Here is a 19350-nt window from a genome sequence, read left to right as displayed (position 1 = left end):
CCGCTCCAGATCAGTTTCGGTTTTAATTCACTGCCCCAAGCCGCGCGCGCGCGCGCCCGCGCTCCCTCCTCGAACCGGGGACCTTCGCCTTACAGCCGCTGGGGCGCCCGGTCTTCCCGCATTCTGTACGACACCCCGTAACGCCTGCGTCTTTCCTCGCCCGGCAAGCTCGCTTTCCTGCACGCCTCCGGGGGTGACACTTACTTCCAGCGCGTCGACGGGCGAGCTCCGCGCAGCCCCTGCCCACCGAAGGCCGGCCGCGCGCCCGGCTTCCGGTCTGAGGCAGGTGCCCAGGCCCGGGTTCCGGCTCCCGGGAGCGGGCCAAAGGGAGCAGCGGCACGCTCCCCACCTCCCCGAGGGCGGCTGCTGTCGTTGCCAACCGAGGAAGCTCCTTGGTAACCGTCCGCCCGCCGCCTAACCGGGGAGGGGGGGGGGGGAGTCCGACCACCCCGCCGGAGCCCGAAGGGGCGGGGGCCGGCGGCCGAAGAGCTCACTCAAGGGCACCCGCCCACCCCCGCGCCTCTGGGCGCACGCGCAGCAGCCGCAGACTCCTTTATTTAGTCCGCGATGGCTTCTCTCGCGCCCCACCGTCCTCCTCCCGAAGGCGGCTCCCTCCCCGCGCATCCCGGAGCCCCCGGGAACAGCCTCGAGCGGGTCCCCGAGCGGGACTATCCCTAAACTGGAACGGCAGCGGCCAGATTTGCGTGTGAGGAAAAGAAGCGGCAACCGGAAAGACCTGCCGGGTAGCGAGGAGGCGAGCCAGGCCTCAGAGGAAGAGGAAGGCCGGGGCGGGCCGAGGTTTGCCGAAGGCGGCGTTCCGGAGCCGCGCGGGGCGGGGAGGCAGGCAGAAGGTGGGAGAGGAGGGGCGCGGCGGAAACTGCCGAGGTTTTCCGAAGGCCGCGGCGTCCGAGTTGCCCGGATGTAGTTGGTGGAGCGGCAGCGGCGGCACCAGCGGCGGCGGCGGCGGCGGCGGCAGGAGGCGGAGGAGAAGGACCAGGCAGCGGCGGCGACGGGGGGAGGAGGGGAGGAGGCGGCGGAGCAGGAGGAGGAGAAGGCGGAGGAGGCGGTAGCTCTCCGCGGGGCTGAGCCGGACGCGTCTTCTTGCCCCCTCCCCCCGGTTCGCCGCTGCCGCCGTGTAGTTGGCGCCGCTGCCCGGGCTGAGAGTGAGCGTGGTGTCGGCGGAGGGAGATGGCCCGGGAACGCCGGCGCCACTAACGGGGAGGTGCTGAGAGTCGCCGAGGGCGCGCCGGGCCCTGGTGCCGGTGCTGCCGCCCGCCCGCCGCCTGCGCGCCCGCCCGCCCGCCTCTCGCGGCCGCTCTCCCCCTCCCCCGACACACACTCACAGGCCGGGCATTGATGGTAATGTATGCGAGGAAACAGCAGAGACTCAGTGATGGGTAAATTGTCTTTTCGTTTCGGGCCGGGCCGCAGCGCGGGCGGGGGGCGGTGGCGGCGGTGGCGGCGGCGCGGGGAGGGGGGGGGGGCTGTTCCTCCTTATCTGGTGCTGGCCGAGCCGCCATTTTTGTTGTTAACCCTGATCCGGATCGGGCTGGGGAGGAGGAGCAGCCGCGCGAGCAGGCGAGGACTGAGTGAGTGTGGAGGCAGCGGAGGGCCGGGTTCGCGGCGTTTCGCCCTCGTTACCGCCTTTCAGTCGTGTGTGTGTGTGTTCGTTGCCGGTACGTTTGGTAGGTCTCCCGCGGGGAGGGGCGCTGCGGGGGGGGGGCACCCGTTTTCTTCCTCCCCGCCCGAGGTGTCTCATATCGCCGTCTCTCTTCCTGTTTTTCAGCTGTCACGACCGGAGGGGGGACTCGCAGCCTTACCAGGTACCAGCCGAGGCCGGGGTGGAGGGGTGGGTGGGGGGACGGAGGGGGAAGGGAGGAACTGCTACTCGAGCGCAGGCTTCAGAAGTCGCTACAGGCCCTTCGGTGCAACAAATCTGAAACTAGCACCGCGGGTCCCCTTAAAATTTGTGTTTGGTGCCATTAGCGCTCTCCAACAACGTTGAGTGACTTATTTTGACAGGTGACTGGAGGAAGTTCAGGGTTTGTTTTTTCTTTTTCTTTCTTTTTTTTTTTTCTTTTTTTTTTTTGGAAAAATATTCCTAGCCAGGAAGGACCTGACTCGATTATTTCAGTGTGAAGGAATCGATGGGATGAGGTGATAGGTGACTTCTGAGCAGTATTTATTTATTGTATTTGGGCACTAAAAATAACGTAATGATATTTAAATTAGGAGAGCCTAGGAAGAAATGATTAATTGATCTGCAGCTCTTAGTATGTCCTAAACTATCTCCTCCCCGTTTGAATGGTTTTGGCGCAAGGAATTGCCTTACTAGGGAGAGAGTGCTTTTCTCTTTGTACGAGTTGAGATCTTTGGATACTTGGATAATTCATTCTAATATAGATGGCTCTAGGTATGTAAGGTTCCTTTTTGTTACTGCGGTTTCTGCATATCAAATTTTTAAAAATTATAGAAGTGGGCCCTGTTTTGAGGGGGAAGAATCTCATAAACGGTAACTATCAGATGACACCAGAAGTAAATACATTCTACTTAGTACATTTAATCGCTTAAAGGGGTTTCTAAGCTGATAGTTCTGTTACTGGCTAGCCGGAGTTGTTAAAGCTCAAGTTAAAAGCCTTAGGTCCCTTGAAGTGTAAAATCGTTGTTCATTACCTTTGGATAGTCAAGAGATTAAACTCTCTTGAATCTGCTCCTCTGAAACATTGTAATTACACACTGTGAAAGACTGGTCTATTATGGTTGTCTTAAGTGTGTGTTAGAATAAAACTGAACCATTTTTCTGAGGGAGTTCCATTAAGTTATGTTAGGAAGTAGGAAGTATTGACCAATGTTTTTATACCTTAAAATTATTTTTCCACACCTGCAAGAGTTAGGTGAGTTAGGCCTGAAATGTTTTATTTGAATCAGAAAGCTGGAGAACCTGATGCTTTCTTTTTTTGTGGGTTTTCAGAAACCTGCTTCTGCTTATTTATGCCTATCAGTTGTAGAACACAAGATTACACTAGTATACAAGATCACAGACTATGGAACTAGTACATGAGTTTCTACTTTGGGCTAAACTTTGTAATTTGCAGAAAAACTTACTATGGAATTAATGTGCCAAGGTGTTTGGTTTCTGGTATTTACAGTATATTTAATGAAGTGTTTTTCTGTTTCCTTTTTTGTTTTTTTTTTTTTTAAATTTTTTTTTTTTTTAACGTTTATTTATTTTTGAGACAGAGAGAGACAGAGCATGAACGGGGGAGGGTCAGAGAGAGGGAGACACAGAATCCGAAACAGGCTCCAGGCTCTGAGCTGTCAGCACAGAGCCCGACGCGGGGCTTGAACTCACGGACCGTGAGATCATGACCTGAGCCGAAGTCGGCCGCTTAACCGACTGAGCCACCCAGGCGCCCCTTTGTTTCCTTTTTTGAACATGATTTGTATGAGGAGCCTTATCATAACTCTGGGGCATTTAAGACTTGTCTGAATAACTTAGAGGCAGAATTGAAAATGGAAATTTTAATTTTATTGATAAAAGTTCACGAAACTGAAGTTAATACACCATATGCTAAAATTGATTTGGTTTATTGTTAAGTTTAAAGTTTCAATTCTTTCTCTCTTTTTTTGGGGGGGGTGATGTTTTACAGGCACTTAAGTATTCATCGAAGAGTCACCCCAGTAGTGGTGATCACAGACATGAAAAAATGCGAGACGCCGCAGATCCTTCACCACCAAATAAAATGTTGCGGAGATCTGATAGTCCTGAAAACAAATATAGTGACAGCACAGGTCACAGTAAGGCCAAAAATGTGCATATTCACAGAGTTAGAGAGAGGGATGGTGGTGAGTAGCTTTTTTAATGAAACTTCCACATATATTTAACAATAGCTCTCTTTAAAACAATAGGTAGCAGTGATCTTTCCAGCCTGTGGACATGACCATATGGTTGTGTCATCAAAATATTTTATTTCCATCAATTAATCCCTAAACAAGTCACTATAGAAGTAAGGTGCTGATCTGACGAGCATTTTAAAATGGATACCAATGGCATGTAATAAGAGAATGCCTTTATGAATATAACCTATCAAATGCTTTATTAATGATGAGAGAAATGCAGAACATTTTTCCAAGAAAGGAATTTTCACCTTTTCAAGTAAACATTTCAGTTTATTTGGCTCAGTTTAAAATTTTTATTGCTGCTTCATTTACTTTTATAAGGAGTTCAAATGTATTTCCTACTGATACATTATGAATTTAAAAGTTCGGTAGGGTTTTTGAGATCGTTTACAGGTTTAAAAAACCACTTGTGATTATAAAATTCTTACGGGTTTTTGTTGTAAGGATTTAAAATGTTACTTTCTGTATTCTCCAGGGTCTTATTAATGTAATTTCTATGCTGTGTTCATACAAATATTCAACTTTTTAAAAGTATGCCTCATTTCTTTTGTATAGTGCTGTTACCCTTAAGTTACTACCTTACCTCATCTTAAGTTCGTTGTGGTGGGAGGCTAAGAAAAAGTAAATAAAGTAAATTCAATAACTTCAGATTTAATTTGCCCAGAATTTATCAAAAAATGCAATTTCATGTCTAAAGCATGTATTGAGCAACAAACCAATTTCACTAAGGTGATTAAAACATGGTTTTTTCCCCACTATAAAATTTCTCCTTAATAGGTAACATGTTTGATATACAAATATTCAACAGTGATTGTGCTTTTAGAAGCTACTAAGGAAACTCGAGTCCATGTGGCTTTCTGCCTCTGACTGCCAACTACCTTCTCAATACTTACTTTTAAAAAATATCCTGCATCTTCTGGTCTTCTTTTTTGCCTCTTGGGATGGAGAACTGCTTTGTTCAGTGTGCTCAGATAACTCGGAAACATGGGTCTCCTCTGTACATAGTTACTGGGTTGAGGAAATTAGCGATGTCAGAAGATGGTCAGATTGTGTTGAGATGGAAGAATTTAGATGGGTTATTGGATGGGAGGTGAATATAGTTCTGATGAACATAGCTGTAGTTCTGTGCTACTTATGCAGATAAACTATTTTTGTTTGTAAGTAACCAGTAGCAGGTGGGTTTGGTTATTAAGTGTTAGAAGTTCTTTGATGGCAAAATTACTTAAACTATTAATATTTTTAATTTCGTGGATAAATTTTCCCTAGTGTTATGTACAGCCTGAGATACTATTCTCAATCACTCTTACGTAGTGGATTTCATCTTAAACGTTAGCTCTTGGAAGGCAGGTACTGTTTGCATTGTACTGTGCTTTATTTTTCAAATTTTGGTGATTGTGACAAAATAGGATGTGGCACTTCATCTCCTTATGGATAAGTATCTTGGGTTTTCTTTTAGTGATTGTGATCTGGTTTAATGTATCATCTATTTCTAAATCCAGGAAGAAGTCAGTTTAGGTACTCTAGGAAAGTTCTGTAAATGCTTTCAAACATTTATAGTTAACTGTACCTGATAATTCCTTTATAAGTGAAATAATCCCAAGACCATTCTGTTACTTACTCAACAAACATGGGGCAACAATTGTGTTGTATTCCTGGAAGTAAAGATAAAATGTGATCCTGTCCTGGAACCAAGTTTGGAAGACTGACTCTTGTCAACTAGTGGTGGTTTTAGCTTAACTGCTTACTTTCTCTGTACTCCTTTTTTCTTCATTTTTATTTTAATTTTATTTCTTATATGAATTCCAGATACCTTTTCTAGGCTTTTAGTTTTCTTTATTTGCATCTGTTTGCTGATTCTTCCATTTGTAAGAAACTTCCTTGTTTTTCTGATAGTCATTTGCCGAGTTAGGCCCCACTTTCTGATTCGCTTTTTAGCTGCTTATCTGTCTTCCTCTGGAGACTTTAATAGAAGCTGTGTTCTGAAGTTTGGAGTGCAGATTTGGTGTCCATTCTTTTAAAGATACGAAGTCATTTTCTCATTTTAATACTTATTTTGTCATTATACATTGACTCCAGGTGTTTGCCTTGATTGCTGATACGTGTTTGAAATGGAGTTTTTCAAAGTATATAAGTATCATCTTATTACAAACATTTGTATCTTTTTAGATTTTAATTTTTAAATATACATTTATGTATCGATACCTGTACATAGATAGGTATTTGTCTATTCATTACCCAAAGTCAGATGGAAGTGAGTTGGGTTCTCTGCCCATGTGTTAAGAAACAACTTGATATAAGAACGGGTTACTGCATTGTTTATTGATTTAATATCAGATGTGTTTTCATTTTAGTGTTTTAAAAAAATCTAATGAGTTTAGTAAATACCTAATAACGTAAAAGCCTATGTGCTATGCTTTGTAACTTGCATCTTACAAAACAAACGGATGTGGAACTTACAAAATGTGTGTGTTTTTTTCCGAGATTGGATTTTACTGGCATCTATCCACATCGCAACATATTTTTTTACAGTAATTACTAGATGTCTTCTATAGCACCTTGGATTTCCTTGAAAAGTGTCAGTTCAGATGTATAAAATGACTTTAAGTAATTTACCATGAAAAGTACGAAAGCAATTATTGAGAAGGATTGTCTATTGGATTGTTTGTCCTAGAAATCCTTAGCTAAAAGACTGACTGCAACATAATATGTGCAGTTAAGAGTTAAATTCTGTCCTTTAGGATTTATTAAAGGGAATGTGGTTTATTGTAAATAAAGGGAAGTTCTGTGAGAGGATAATATTTTAACTTCGTGAATCAAGCTATTTTTTATGTATTCTGTGATTTATTTGCAAAGCAGTCTTTTGTTTAAAATGTTTTGTTTTGGGGCGCCTGGATGGTGCAGTCGGTTAAGCGTCCGACTTCAGCCAGGTCACGATCTCGTGGTCCGTGAGTTCGAGCCCCGCGTCAGGCTCTGGGCTGATGGCTCGGAGCCTGGAGCCTGTTTCCGATTCTGTGTCTCCCTCTCTCTCTGCCCCTCCCCCGTTCATGCTCTGTCTCTCTCTGTCCCAAAATAAATAAAACGTTGAAAAAAAAAATTTTAAATGTTTTGTTTAAAAATAACCAAAAACAAGAATCTTAAGGGTTTTTTTTTTTTGTTTGTTTGTTTGTTTGTTTTTTATAGCTTAGACACGTTTTAAAAGTGCAGCTGACATCCAGACCTTAGAAGTATGAGCATAAGATTCAGGTTGAATTTGTATTTTCGTGGAATTTTAAAAACACTTTCTGTTTGGTTATGAAAGTATTTTTTCTGGAGAACAAGTTTCAAATGATTATTTTACCAAGTAACTAAATTTAAGAATGATGATAGTACAGATGAGTTTAGGAGGGAAAGGTATCTTTACAAGGATTCTGGAAAGCTGTTCCACAAAACTTAAGCCTTGTGGGAGTTGTTCCATTTTTCACACTATTCCTCTCAGAATTAACTGTTAAGAAACTTACAAGATACATTTGGAATACTTTTTAGAAACCTCTTTTCTGGGGAGACAGCTCAGTTGACTGATAGCAGAATAATCTTTATTGGTTTTCTGATTTGTTGGACTTCATTGAATTTGCATAGCTTTTTAGTTAGCATTCAAATATCTTTGAGTACAAAGTAAAGTACCCTTAGTGGTTTAGTAATTATTGTTCTAAAGATTTTAAAGTTTTTAGCTGCATAGTGAAAGCTTTTATCTTGTTTTGTCATTTAGCTATATATTTGGAGATATTCAGAAATGTATTTTCATCTAATTTTCAAACGAAGGATACTATAACATTTGAAATTGTTCAGTAGAAACTATTTGGGGATAATGGGTACTTTTATAGTTTTTAAAATATACTTTAGTAACGTTTGAAGCTTTACATGTTGGATGATAGACTGGTACTTGTGTAACATGGCCTTATAGTTACTCAGATAACTTTGTTTTGAATAGAAAGGAAGTATGCTTTGCATTTATAATGCTAGAAAGTATTATAAAAATAAACAGTTTAATTTGATCCTCATGTTGCTCTTGGGAGGTAGAACAGATAGCATCCCTGTTTTACAGTTCTACAAATGAGGGAAAATTTACTTGTATAAAATTGAATAGTGGACTCTAGAAATTGGTCCTCTATACTCTGGTAAATTGTTCACACTCTCAGATGAAACATTTAAGCATATTGAAAGCTTATTTGGTGGGTGTTTACTATAGCACAAATTAATTTAAAGTCAGTTTGCTTGTATCCTCTTAATGCTTTCACCCAGCATCCCCTGTGGTTACATCATACCTAATTTAGTACATTATCAAAACCATGACATTGACATTGGTACAATATATGTGTGTAGTTCTAGACCAAGTTATCAAGTCAGTGTTTTAGTTTTAGAAAGAGTTTCAATGTGAAAGTTGACCAGAGTTTTTGCTTTGATATTTAAAGGCTGTCTTGATTGAACAAAATGTTTTTTAGTTGTGTAAGATATATTTAAAGTTTTTGGTGTAACATATTTAGGATTTTTGGTCCATAATTCACAGGAAACTTATTCTAGATTGTCTCTGTTAAGCATCTGCTTCTTGTCTTCTGTTGTGCAGAATAGTTGTGGTGTATGTAGTTTATCATGTTATGCTTGAAAGAGTAAAGATAACAATGAGCTGGGGCATCTTTACAGGGTTTCTGTAAGTGGGACTCACATTCTATAAGTGGGACTATTCCGCTTCTGGGATTCTGTCCTAAGAACTGGAGATAACTCTTTGTTAATCATTTCAAAACCAGTTACTTAGGTCTTGCAAATGTATCCTAAGAAGAGTTTCCTTTCCATTTATGATTTATGTGATAAATCATAATTTTGAAAGCTCTTTTACATTGTTTCTCATCTCATTCTTTAACAACTCTTTGTGAAACAGGCTGATGAGGATTATTCCTGTTTAAGTGGTTGTTCTTAGAAATATAATTTGAAGATCAAGCTAAGGTTTCATATAGTGCTAAAAACTTGCTTTCCAGTTTCAATAATTAATAGTAGCCTAAATATTTCACTTGGATTGCACTTATAACCAGTTTTTAGTACTTAAGATGCAACCATTATACTCCTAGCTACTATCTTCTCTTACCGGGACTGTGTAAGAGCCTGCTGAATGGTGTTCTTTTTGCTTCACACAATCATTTCCCCCCACAGTCCAGAGTGGTCCACTAAAATACTGGTCAGTTCACATCACTCGTGCTCAGAACCCTCCAGTGACTCTCTGTTACTTACAAGGCCTATATGAAAATACTCTGTGTAATCTGGTGTCTGAGTTTCTTCAGCCTCTTCACCTACCACTCTTCCCCCTTGTTTGTGCTTCTCCATTCTGGCCTTACAGGAAGAAGTTCGTTCTTATCTCAAGGATACTGCATGTTATGCTCCTCCTCTCTGGGACATTCATCTTTCTATATGTCCTCCTGGTGCACTTTCACTCAATAATGTGCTTAAATGGCACCCTCTCCCAGAGGCCTTCCCTAGTGTTTGTTCCTGGTCGTTCTGAAACAGCCATCCCCAGCACTGTTTATCCTTTTCATTGCTTTGTTCCCTGCTCGTATTTAACATGACTTGATGTTATTTATTTATAGTCATTCTGCTATAACATGACCTGTGTTCCTGAAAGGTTTCATGCTATGCAAAATAGCACCACAGGACCTACGGGAAAAATGTGGTTAGGGGCACATTAAAAGATAGAAACCTAACAAATCCTAGCATAACATTAAATGGTTAAGGAGTCCATTAATAGTGTAGTACATATGGTACTTTGACAAAGACCTGGAGTTAGCTTGTGGAAGTGGGCATCTTTTGAAAGGGTTGCAGATTGTGAGTTATTGTGAATTGATGGGAAGAGGGTTACCTGAAATAACCCTTGTAAAGTTGTAACACAAATTGTGGATGGATAAGAAAGACTCCTACTGGCAGGATGAACCGAGGTAGCTGGCAGATGTTTGGGGTGTGCTTGTGAATTCCTGTGTAGCTTGGTTCAGCTGGGTGCAGTTAGTGTTTTTCATAGGTGAAACCACTCAGAAGTGGGAAATTTGTTATGCTCAAATAATTTCCTGATTTATCAATAGTGCTGGGACAAATTTGTGTTTTCAAAATAAGTGTTAATAGCAGAACTAACTGTATTTTAGTTTATTTTTGCTTATCTTCTGTGGAATACGCTCTAGAACAGAGAGTGAGTTTGTTTTGTTAACTTGTATTCCTATTGCTTAGAACAGTGCCTGACACCTTATAACACCTTATAACATTTCAGTAAATGGGTAGATAGTAGTGGGATTGTCAGCATAATTTAAGGGAAATGAATATTCTAGTTTTCTGAAACAGTGCTTCTCAAACTTCAATGTGTATAGTAATCACCTTGGGATCTTGCTAAAATGCATATTCTAGTTAAGTAGTGCTGGAGTTGGTTCCAAGGCTCTGTCTTTTTAACAAGATCCCACATGGTGCCCCTGTTGCTGGCTGCATGTGAGTAATGGATCTACAGCAGCTCTGTCCAGTGGAAGAAAATTGTGAGCCACAAATGCAAACCCCACGTATAGGTTTCTAATAGTCATAATGAGGTGAAAGTAAAGTACGATTAATTTTAGTATATTTTATAAACTAATTTGTCCAGAATACTACTATTTCAACATGTATTTGATATTTTGAAAACACTTAAGATTCTTTACATTCCTATTTTTGTGTGAAGTCTTTGAAATCCAGTATTTTACACCTGTAGCACATTTCAGTTTGGACTAGCCACATTTCACGTGCTTACTTGCCACATGTGATTATTGGCTACTGAATTGGACAACACATATTCTCCATATTCTGGAGAATATGATCATTCTGTTGAATGATCTAGCTTCACACATACTCCTGTTTCTCTAAAGAAATTTTTCTTTTTTTTTAATTTTTTTTTTTTTTTTTAACGTTTATTTATTTTTGAGACCGAGAGACAGAGCATGAACAGGGGAGGGGCAGAGAGAGAGGGAGACACAGAATCTGAAACAGGCTCCAGGCTCTGAGCTGTCAGCACAGAGCCCGACGCGGGACCGTGAGATCATGACCGGAGCTGAAGTCGGCTGCTTAACCGACCAAGCCACCCAGGCGCCCCACTAAAGAAATTTTTCATATGCCTGATGATTGAAATATGTAAAATGCAAGGTATGGTTAGAGTTGATGAATCCTTGAGCCATAGAGTGCTCCTGTACTGAAATTTTTCTCTGTTAGGACCCGTTTGTGATAGAAGAATTAGGAAATGTGGAGAATGGGGGAAAATAAAATTGCCTTAAATGCTGTCACTTGGAGTTAATCAGTTTTCACAGTATACATTTTTATGTCCTAAAATGTCAGTAGGGTTCCACAGGTAGCTTTTCCAGAATTTTTATTAAAATGGTTTCATATTCCATATTCTGTTATGCCCTTTTTGGGGGCTTGTATTTAAGATTTGTGTAGTGGATTCAGTGGACACTTGGTGTTGATGGTATCAGTCTCAGAGGACTGATCAGGAATACTTACACTACATACTCTGAATTTTTGTGTCCTCTTCCCCTAGGATTGTTGTGCCTATTATGTATCTAAAACACTTCCAAGCAGTTAGGTGAGTGCCTTGACTGTGGCACCCTAAATGATTAGGTTTACACGTATTCCTGTCACTAAGTTAGTGGTAGATCAGCAGGTGTAGGTCTCAGGCTACTGCTTTCTTTAGAGTCAGGAAGGAAAACACTAGATATTTTAGTTGCCGACTGAGGAGCCTGGCAAGTGAGAGCCGTGTCGGGGGCAGGGTGACACGACACGGCAATTCTAACTTGGTACCTGCTCCTACCCAGGACTTTGCAGTTTAAGGTTTTTAGGATAGATGTAAGGATAATTTCCCCCAGATATTGCTGCTTATTAGAATCACCTGAGAAACTTAAATCTGCAAGTTCCTTGACTGCCTCTGAATTACTATAAATCAGAGCAGTTTCTAGGATGTAGCCTAGAAAACTGAATTTTTAAATAAACATGAATTTATTTATGAAGTGCAGGTCTAGAGAGAGTACATGTAAGAGGAGGAGGAACTCTGAGCGAGATTCAGGAATCTAGAAGTTAGAGTGCTTATTTGCCAAATCATAACGTTAACGTGTTACCTTGAGTTTTAAAGAATTTTCTTCTCTTTAATCTTTCCTAATTTATAAATAGTACAATTTCTTTGTAGTTATACGTTAAATACCTAACCTAGTGTTCTGCGGCACATACATCTGATGCCCTACTGTAGAATTCCTGCTGGACAGTAGACAAGTTTCTAACCAGTATCAGTGACTGGGCAGGCTGCTAAGCTACTGGGGTGGTACCAGGAGCCACTATCACTGCGTGAGGTAAAACTGTCCTTGATACTCCATGTCCTCTGCCGGCACCCACCCACGCCGTCCCTGTGCGTTCACGTTGTGGTGAGACCGTTGAATGGTGAACTTCGTTTAGTTTTTGTTTGAGAAATAGGTTTCGCCTGTTGGCGTACTCTGGCTGACTTCAGTTGTTCATAAACCGTTTTCTTAAAATTGACTTTTGGGAATAAGTGCATTTTAAAAGAAACTTAGGATCTGAGTGTGGCTGGTATATTTACTTAGTGTTAGTCTTTTGTTTAATCTTTCGTTACTTTTGAATCGTGTGACAGTATACCAGAAGAGCGTGACATATGTTGGCTTCTTCTGAAAGATTCTGACCTGTGCTGTCTGAATAGAGTTAGTTGTTTTTAGCCAAAATGCAACGCTAGCAAAATGCGGTATTTTGAAATATTTTGGCTCATATGGGAGCCAAATATGGGAGAGCCTCATATGGGAGAGGATCATGGTAAAGTTTCTTCACCTAATATACTGCCTGTTGCCTTTTCTGTGGTGGTTTGGTCCAGTTTCTTTTATGCCGTTTTTTTGGTTTCCTCTCAGGGTTTTAAAGCATTTGTATATATAGTATCGTATGCATACATATCCGAGTCTCATTTATCATGGGACGTTTAAACTATTAAAAATGTTAAAGTCACAAAGCAGAGCTATACTTTGTACACCTTAATTTTATATTTTTGTATAATTATGATAGTTCCTCTTTTCTATAACTGCTAAATGTCAATGTTGATTATTTTGAAGAAAGAGGAAAAAGTGCTTAGCCCCTCAGTCTCCCCTTTGATTTGGGCCAGTTTTATTACTACCTTGAAAAGGAGTGGGTGAGTCCCTGACACTGACTCATAATTTTGGGATGTTCTTGATGTCTTGGGAAGAACAGGTTTCAGAATGCAGCAGTCATTTTAGTATTTCTGTGTTTAAATCCATTAGTGGATTTTCATTGCCATAGTTCGTGGAAAGACTTCAGTATGGTCAGTCTAGAGCAGAACTACTGGAGCTGTGACTCCTAACTGTTCAAAACTTGACTTTGTCAGCCCATGTTATTAGCACAGTGGGGGGATTATATACTGTTCACTAGTTTGTCCCCCCCATGCCCTTGTACATTGGCACATTATACATTTAGGATTTGAAATTGTCCTTTGCTGATTTGGGGGCACATTAGCTAAGTTTTGGTTATATAAAGCCTTATGTTACTAGCATTGCTTGTCGTACTGTAGATTTGAGGTAATTAGGATTTGGGTTAAGATAGTGGAAGTAGAATTTAAAGAGAATTGCGGTCCGTATGAACACTTTGGACGTCAAAATGGTTAGAAATGCTAAAGAACAGCTCAAGCTCGAACCTGATAGTCTGGGTGAATCCAAGAAACAACTAGTTTTATTCATATAGGAGTGAGGCCTAGAAAGTTAGATTTTGGACATGTGTTATTGGGTTACTTTGGTTGCTTTTATGGCCTTTTCTGGAATTTTACTAATATGGGAAACATCAAAATGTCAGTCACGTGGACACTTCTCATTTCTCTTTTGATAAGGTAGAATGGGTTGAGTTAAAAACACCTTAAATTTCCTAATTTATTTTTTAAATGTTTGTTTGAGAGAGAGCATGTGTGCACGAGTTGGGGAGGGGCAGAGCAGGAGAGCCAGAATTCCAAGTAGTACAGAGCCTGTCTTGGACCCACGGACTGTGAGATCATGACCAGAGCTGTGATCAAGAAGAGTTGGCGCTTAAGTGAGCCACCCAGGTCCCCCCACATTTTCTATTTTAAAACAGGTTTACTTAATTTTTACAGAATCAGTAGGACTGTATCCAAAGAGAAAGGCCTGTGCAAGGTTGCCATTATATGTAGTTTGTGCTAATTATATGTTTTGTTTCTTCATTAAAATTAGAACAGCAGTGTTGATGAAATGATGTACATTTCAGCTGCTTCCCCTCACTGTAGTTTTATATTAGGTTAATTTGTATAATGTTGCTATTTCTGTAAGTAAAAAAAAGAATCCTCAATTTCATGTGGTTCCACTTAAGTTATTATAGGTTTATAGCATATTTTACTGCTTATTAGGGCAGTCCTCATGTTTTCAAAAATATCAGGATATACTTAAATATATTTTCCTGCCTGGATAATCTTTTTATTTTTTGTTTTTATTTTTTAATTTTATATTTATTGCCAAAGATGGGTATCCAGATAATACTCATTGTGTTGATGGGGCATCTGGGTGGCTCTGTTGGTTAAGCATCTGACTCTTAATTTTGGCTCAGATCGTGATCTCACAGTTCTGAGGTCAAGCCCTGCATCTGGCTCCATGCTGATCATGGAGCCTGCTTGGGATTCATATTCTCTCTCTCTCTCTCTCTCTCTCTCTCTCTCTCACTCACTCACTCTCTTTTTCTCTCTCTTTCTCTCTCTCTCTCTCCCCTTTTCCCACCCCCCAAATAAATAAATGAACTTAAAGACCAGAAAAACCCGAAAAACAAATAATGTTTATTGTGTTGACAATGAACATCCTTGTCCATGACTTTAATGGGCATACTTCTATAGTTTCACCTGTAAGAGTACTTTTAGTTTTTTTGTGGGTATTTTACCAAATAAGACGGTTTCTTTTTCCTAGTTTGCCAAAGTATTTGTCAGGAATGGACCTTGAATCTCCTGCTTTTCTGCAGCCGTTAAGAGAGATGATTTTGTTTTTTTCTTCAGTTCATTAATATAATAAACTACAGTATGTTTCTTCATGTTGAAGCACCTTTTCTTGGTCATGATCTTCATGGTTTTGACGTGCTAGTGTTCCCCCCCCCCCCCCATGTTTGTTTATTTTTGAGAGAGAGAGAGACAGAGCACAAGCAGGGGAGGGGCAGAGAGAGAGGGAGACTCAGAATCTGAAGCAGGCTCCAGGCTCCCAGGTGTCAGCACAGAACCTGACACGGAGCTCGAACTCTGGAACTGTGAGATCGTGACCTGAGCAGAAGTCGGATGTGTAACCAACTGAGCCACCCAGCTGCCCTGACGTGCTAGTTTTTATTTTATTTTTTAATTTTGTGTCCCATTTCTTTATGTCCAGAAGTGAGAGGAGAAGCACTGTTTAAAATAGGTGAGAAATATTTTTTTTCTGTGTCTTGAAGCAGCTTAATAATTGGAATTACCTGTTTATGAAAGTTGTAGTTGAATTCTGCTATAAAATTCTGCTCTTAATGCCTTAATGAGTGGTAGAACTTTAGCTCTTCTCACGTTTTTTGTGCAGTTATTGATTTCCTTTCCCCCCCCCCCCCCCGCTTCCTTTAATATTTTATTAGAAAATGTATTGATACAAAGTTTAAAATTTGTATCTAACAACAGTTTCTCTTTTTTTTTGTATTAACATTGTATCCTGTACTTTTCAAGAGTCAGACTTAACCAAAGACTCTTTTCTTATATTGGTATTTTTAAACAAGCTACAGAGAAAGAACTCTTGTTTTCTATTTTTATTTTGTTTTTTATTGGATTCTTCTTTGGCCTTAATTTCTTCAGTTGAATCAGTTGGATAGTTTATTTTGATGTTTTGTTTATTGAAAACATTTAAACTTGTAAATTTTCTCAACTTGACTGCTTTGTTCATACTGCATAGGTTTTGATGCAGAGTGATTGCATTTTTATTCATATCTCGATGTGATTCCAGTTTTGTCTTTTTTCTGTTTTTTAGCCCAAGTATTTGGGAGTGTGTTTTAAAAATGTTTAATGCTGGGGCACCTGGACGGCTCAGTTCGTTGAGTTTTTGGCTCAGGTCATGATCCTGGAGTAGTGGGATGGAACCCTGTGTCATGCTCTGGGCTGAGCATGGAGCCTGCTTGAGATTCTCTCTCCCCCCCTTCTCTCCCTTGGCCCTTCTCCTGAGGGCATGTTCGCCCTTGCTGTCTCTCCCTCTCTCTCTTTCTCTGTCTGTCTCAAATCAAATGTTTAATGAATTTTATAAACCAGTATTTTAAAAATTACTATTTAACTTTCTGCTAAATTCTAATTTTCTTGGCCTGTTGGAATTATTTTTTCCTTACCTCAGGATAATTATTTTAAGTATTTTGTGGATGTTTGAAAATAATCTTCTTTTTGGTACAAAGGACTGTCAGATCAAGTTCTTTAGTTGTGTAACACCTAACTACATAATATCAGTCCTTAGTAATTTTAATTTTGATCTGTTTTCTGACTGGTGAGAAAGTTTTCTGTTATGATAGTTGATTTCACTTCTCATTTTTTAAAAAACATTTTTTGCCTTACATGTTCTATATGTTTGCATGGAGATTTATAACTGATATTTTTTATGAGTGGTAATCTGAAGCTTTGCATGTCTTCATTTTGTCTTTATACAAGAAGAATGATCTTTTGGCTAGATTAAAAAATACAAATCTTTTGTTTTTTTTTTTTTTCTTTTCTGAAGATACTTCTAAATTGGCGATTACCATTCATTGTTGCAGATGAGAAGTCTGATCTCAAATCTGGTTGTTATCTATAGGTAGTTTTCCATTGTGATGTGTGTCTTTTACTTTAATTCTCCTACCCCCCAGCTTGGGAGCCTTTAAGATTTTTCTTTTTCTTCATCCTAAAATGTAAAACTTCACCAGTCTTCTCTTGTAAGTGGGGTCTTTTTTCATACTTCTGCTTATGGCTCTTTTAGTCTAAAGAGAGCCCTTAGAGTTGTTCCTTACTCCTACTGCTACTTTCCCCCTCTTTTTTAAAATTGTTTCTGACTCCTCACCTTTTGGAATTCTTGTTATATGTTTTTTGGTTATATTCTACTTCCCTCTTTTCTGATAAACAGTAGATATTTGGATACTTTTTTTTTTTTCAAATGTCTATTTTTACTTTTTTGAGAGAGAGTGATCGGGGCAGTAGCAGAGAGAGAAGGAGACAAAGAATCAGAAGTGGGCTCCAGGCTTCAAGGTGTCAGCACAGAGTCTGACCCAGGACTCAAGCTTACAAACCACAAGATCATGACCTGGGCCGAAGCTGGATGCTTAACCAGCTAAGCCACCCAGGCACGCCAATTATTCAGATGCTTTTTGAGTGAGAATACATTGCACTCCCGTGGCATATTTCAGCACACTAATTATATTTAAAGATGTGTTCATATCATCTACCTATTGAAAGTTCTGTTTTGCACAATCTACTTTTTTTTATAGCTTTTAATTTTATGAATCTGATTCAATAGAAGTAGTCTGGGAATTTAAATTATATTTTCGTTTTTTTTCCATGTCAAATGTTTCCTCTGTTTGAGTTTAGTGCATCTCTTCCACGTTATTGGGCTCCATGAATTTTTTTTTTCTTTTTTTAATTATTTTTTTTTTTAATATTTATACTTGAGAGAGAGAGAGCGCGCGAGCGTGCGCGCATGAGCGGGGGAAGGGCAGAGAGAGATAGGCAGACAACAGAATCTGAAGCTGGCTCCAGGCTCCAAGCTGTCAACACAGAGCCTGATGCGGGGCTTGAACTCATGGACCACAAGACCATGACCTGAGCCGAAGTCAGACTAAGCTTAACTGACTGAGCCACCCAGGCGCTCCCCGAATTCCATGGATGTTTGCTGTTTATAGTTGAGTGTTCACATTTGGAAATGAGAATCTAGGTTAGCCACTGTTCAGTAGAATATGTGGTTGAAACGTTTGATGTTTGAGCTATCTATATGGTAGCCACTAGCCACATGTGCTCGTGGAACATTTGAAATGTGACTAGTGCCACTGTGAACTTCAGGTTTTAGTGTTACTTAAATTTAAATTTAGCCCATTGCCCATATGCTGTTTCTCTCTCACTTGAGGTTTTTTAAAAAATTTTTTTGCAACTGCTTATGATCTCTTTGTTTAACAAGTCCACTGAAAACCTTTCAGTCCATTAGTTTTTTGAAGTTTTCTCTTTCTTTATAATATTTCTTGATGTTGGTTTTCCTTTCTCTGTTGCTGTTTTCATCTCATTGCCTGCACTGAACGGTTATTATTCCCTGACACGTTCTGTCCTTGCTGCTTCTCATTCTGTAAATCCTACCCTTTGGTGTCCAGGCCCACATGTCTTTTTTGCTTATTAGGCATGTTTCAATATTTACCATAGTTACTTTCCTAAAATCTCTCCCTAAATTGATTATTCCCCGGTTAATGCTTAGGAATGCATCCTTGATTTCCTTTTTTTTCCTCCTGTGGGGAATTCTCCACCTCTTTATCTTCTTGAAGTATTGCAGCATCCTTTTAACAGATCTTTTGTCTCATTCCTATGCATTGCTGTCTGAGTAAAAATTTTAGACTATAATTTTAAACATATATTGCCTTCATTAACCCTTAGAAGTCTTCATTAATATTGTATTGCCAACACGATTGCCTGTGTATATGGCTTTCCTCCTTTGTCATGTACTTATCTGGGAAATCTGTCTGGTGTACATAGGGGACACTGAAACGAAAAGGGAACAGTTATGTTCATGCCAGAAATCTAACTAGCATCTCAGAGTAGATGTTTTGCTTGTAAATATAGCTTGAAAATTTGAAGAATTTAAAATCTAAGTCATCCTTGCCAAGAGTCCAAATTTCTGTCTCTTCTCAACCTACTGCCTCTCTCTCTACTACTGTCATGTAAATTTATTTACCCAGTCCTAGAACATCAAATGCTGTTGTCCTTCTGTACATTTTCACAGCCAAAACTGTCCTCTCCTATCCCATTTTTTTTTCTCTTGGTAATCCTTCAAGATTCCAGCTCTTTATTGTATGGAGACTTGCCTGAACCTTTTTATATTACAGTTTTTGTTTTTTTTTTTATGGGGAGGTTAATTGTTTGCATATGTGGTTTGCCTGCTATACCGTAAGCTCCTAGAAGGGAGAAACCGTTTTAATTTTTATTGTATCAAGGCCTGGCATATAAATGTATATGCTCAGTAATGTTAAATTAATGTCTGGTATGACATTTGACATGTCTAACACATGTCAGAAATAGGTAAGTGGTAGTAATCTTCAGGGAATTACTTGGGTTCAAGTGAGTTAATTTTTCAAGTGCAGTTGAGTAAAATAGTAAGAATTTACTATTATAGAATTCCTAAAGTGGTTGAACTTGCTTTTGTACTATTTGTGAAG

The 19350-nt window shown here is 40.0% G+C and overlaps 1 protein-coding gene across 11 annotated transcripts in view; it reads left to right on the top strand.

Moving 5' to 3' along the window:
* The first annotated feature begins 333 nt into the window (after positions 1-333).
* The window catches only part of WAC (WW domain containing adaptor with coiled-coil), an 88823-nt gene continuing 69806 nt past the window's right edge, over positions 334-19350 (top strand). The window contains exons 1-3 of one of the 11 annotated variants that reach the window (XM_058681597.1): positions 334-395; positions 1787-1823; positions 3651-3846. In XM_058681597.1, the coding sequence (XP_058537580.1) occupies positions 3708-3846 (139 nt within the window). In that variant the 5' untranslated portion in view covers positions 334-395; positions 1787-1823; positions 3651-3707. Of the gene's footprint in view, positions 396-488; positions 799-924; positions 1398-1526; positions 1590-1786; positions 1825-3633; positions 3847-19350 lie in introns of those variants that run through there. The other 10 variants (XM_058681599.1, XM_058681595.1, XM_058681600.1 and 7 more) reach the window with 10 other exon arrangements.

This window comes from Neofelis nebulosa, chromosome 8 (genome assembly GCF_028018385.1).
Source record: "Neofelis nebulosa isolate mNeoNeb1 chromosome 8, mNeoNeb1.pri, whole genome shotgun sequence".
Classification (NCBI taxonomy): domain Eukaryota; kingdom Metazoa; phylum Chordata; class Mammalia; order Carnivora; family Felidae; genus Neofelis; species Neofelis nebulosa.
This window is presented reverse-complemented; position numbering and strand designations above follow the sequence as displayed.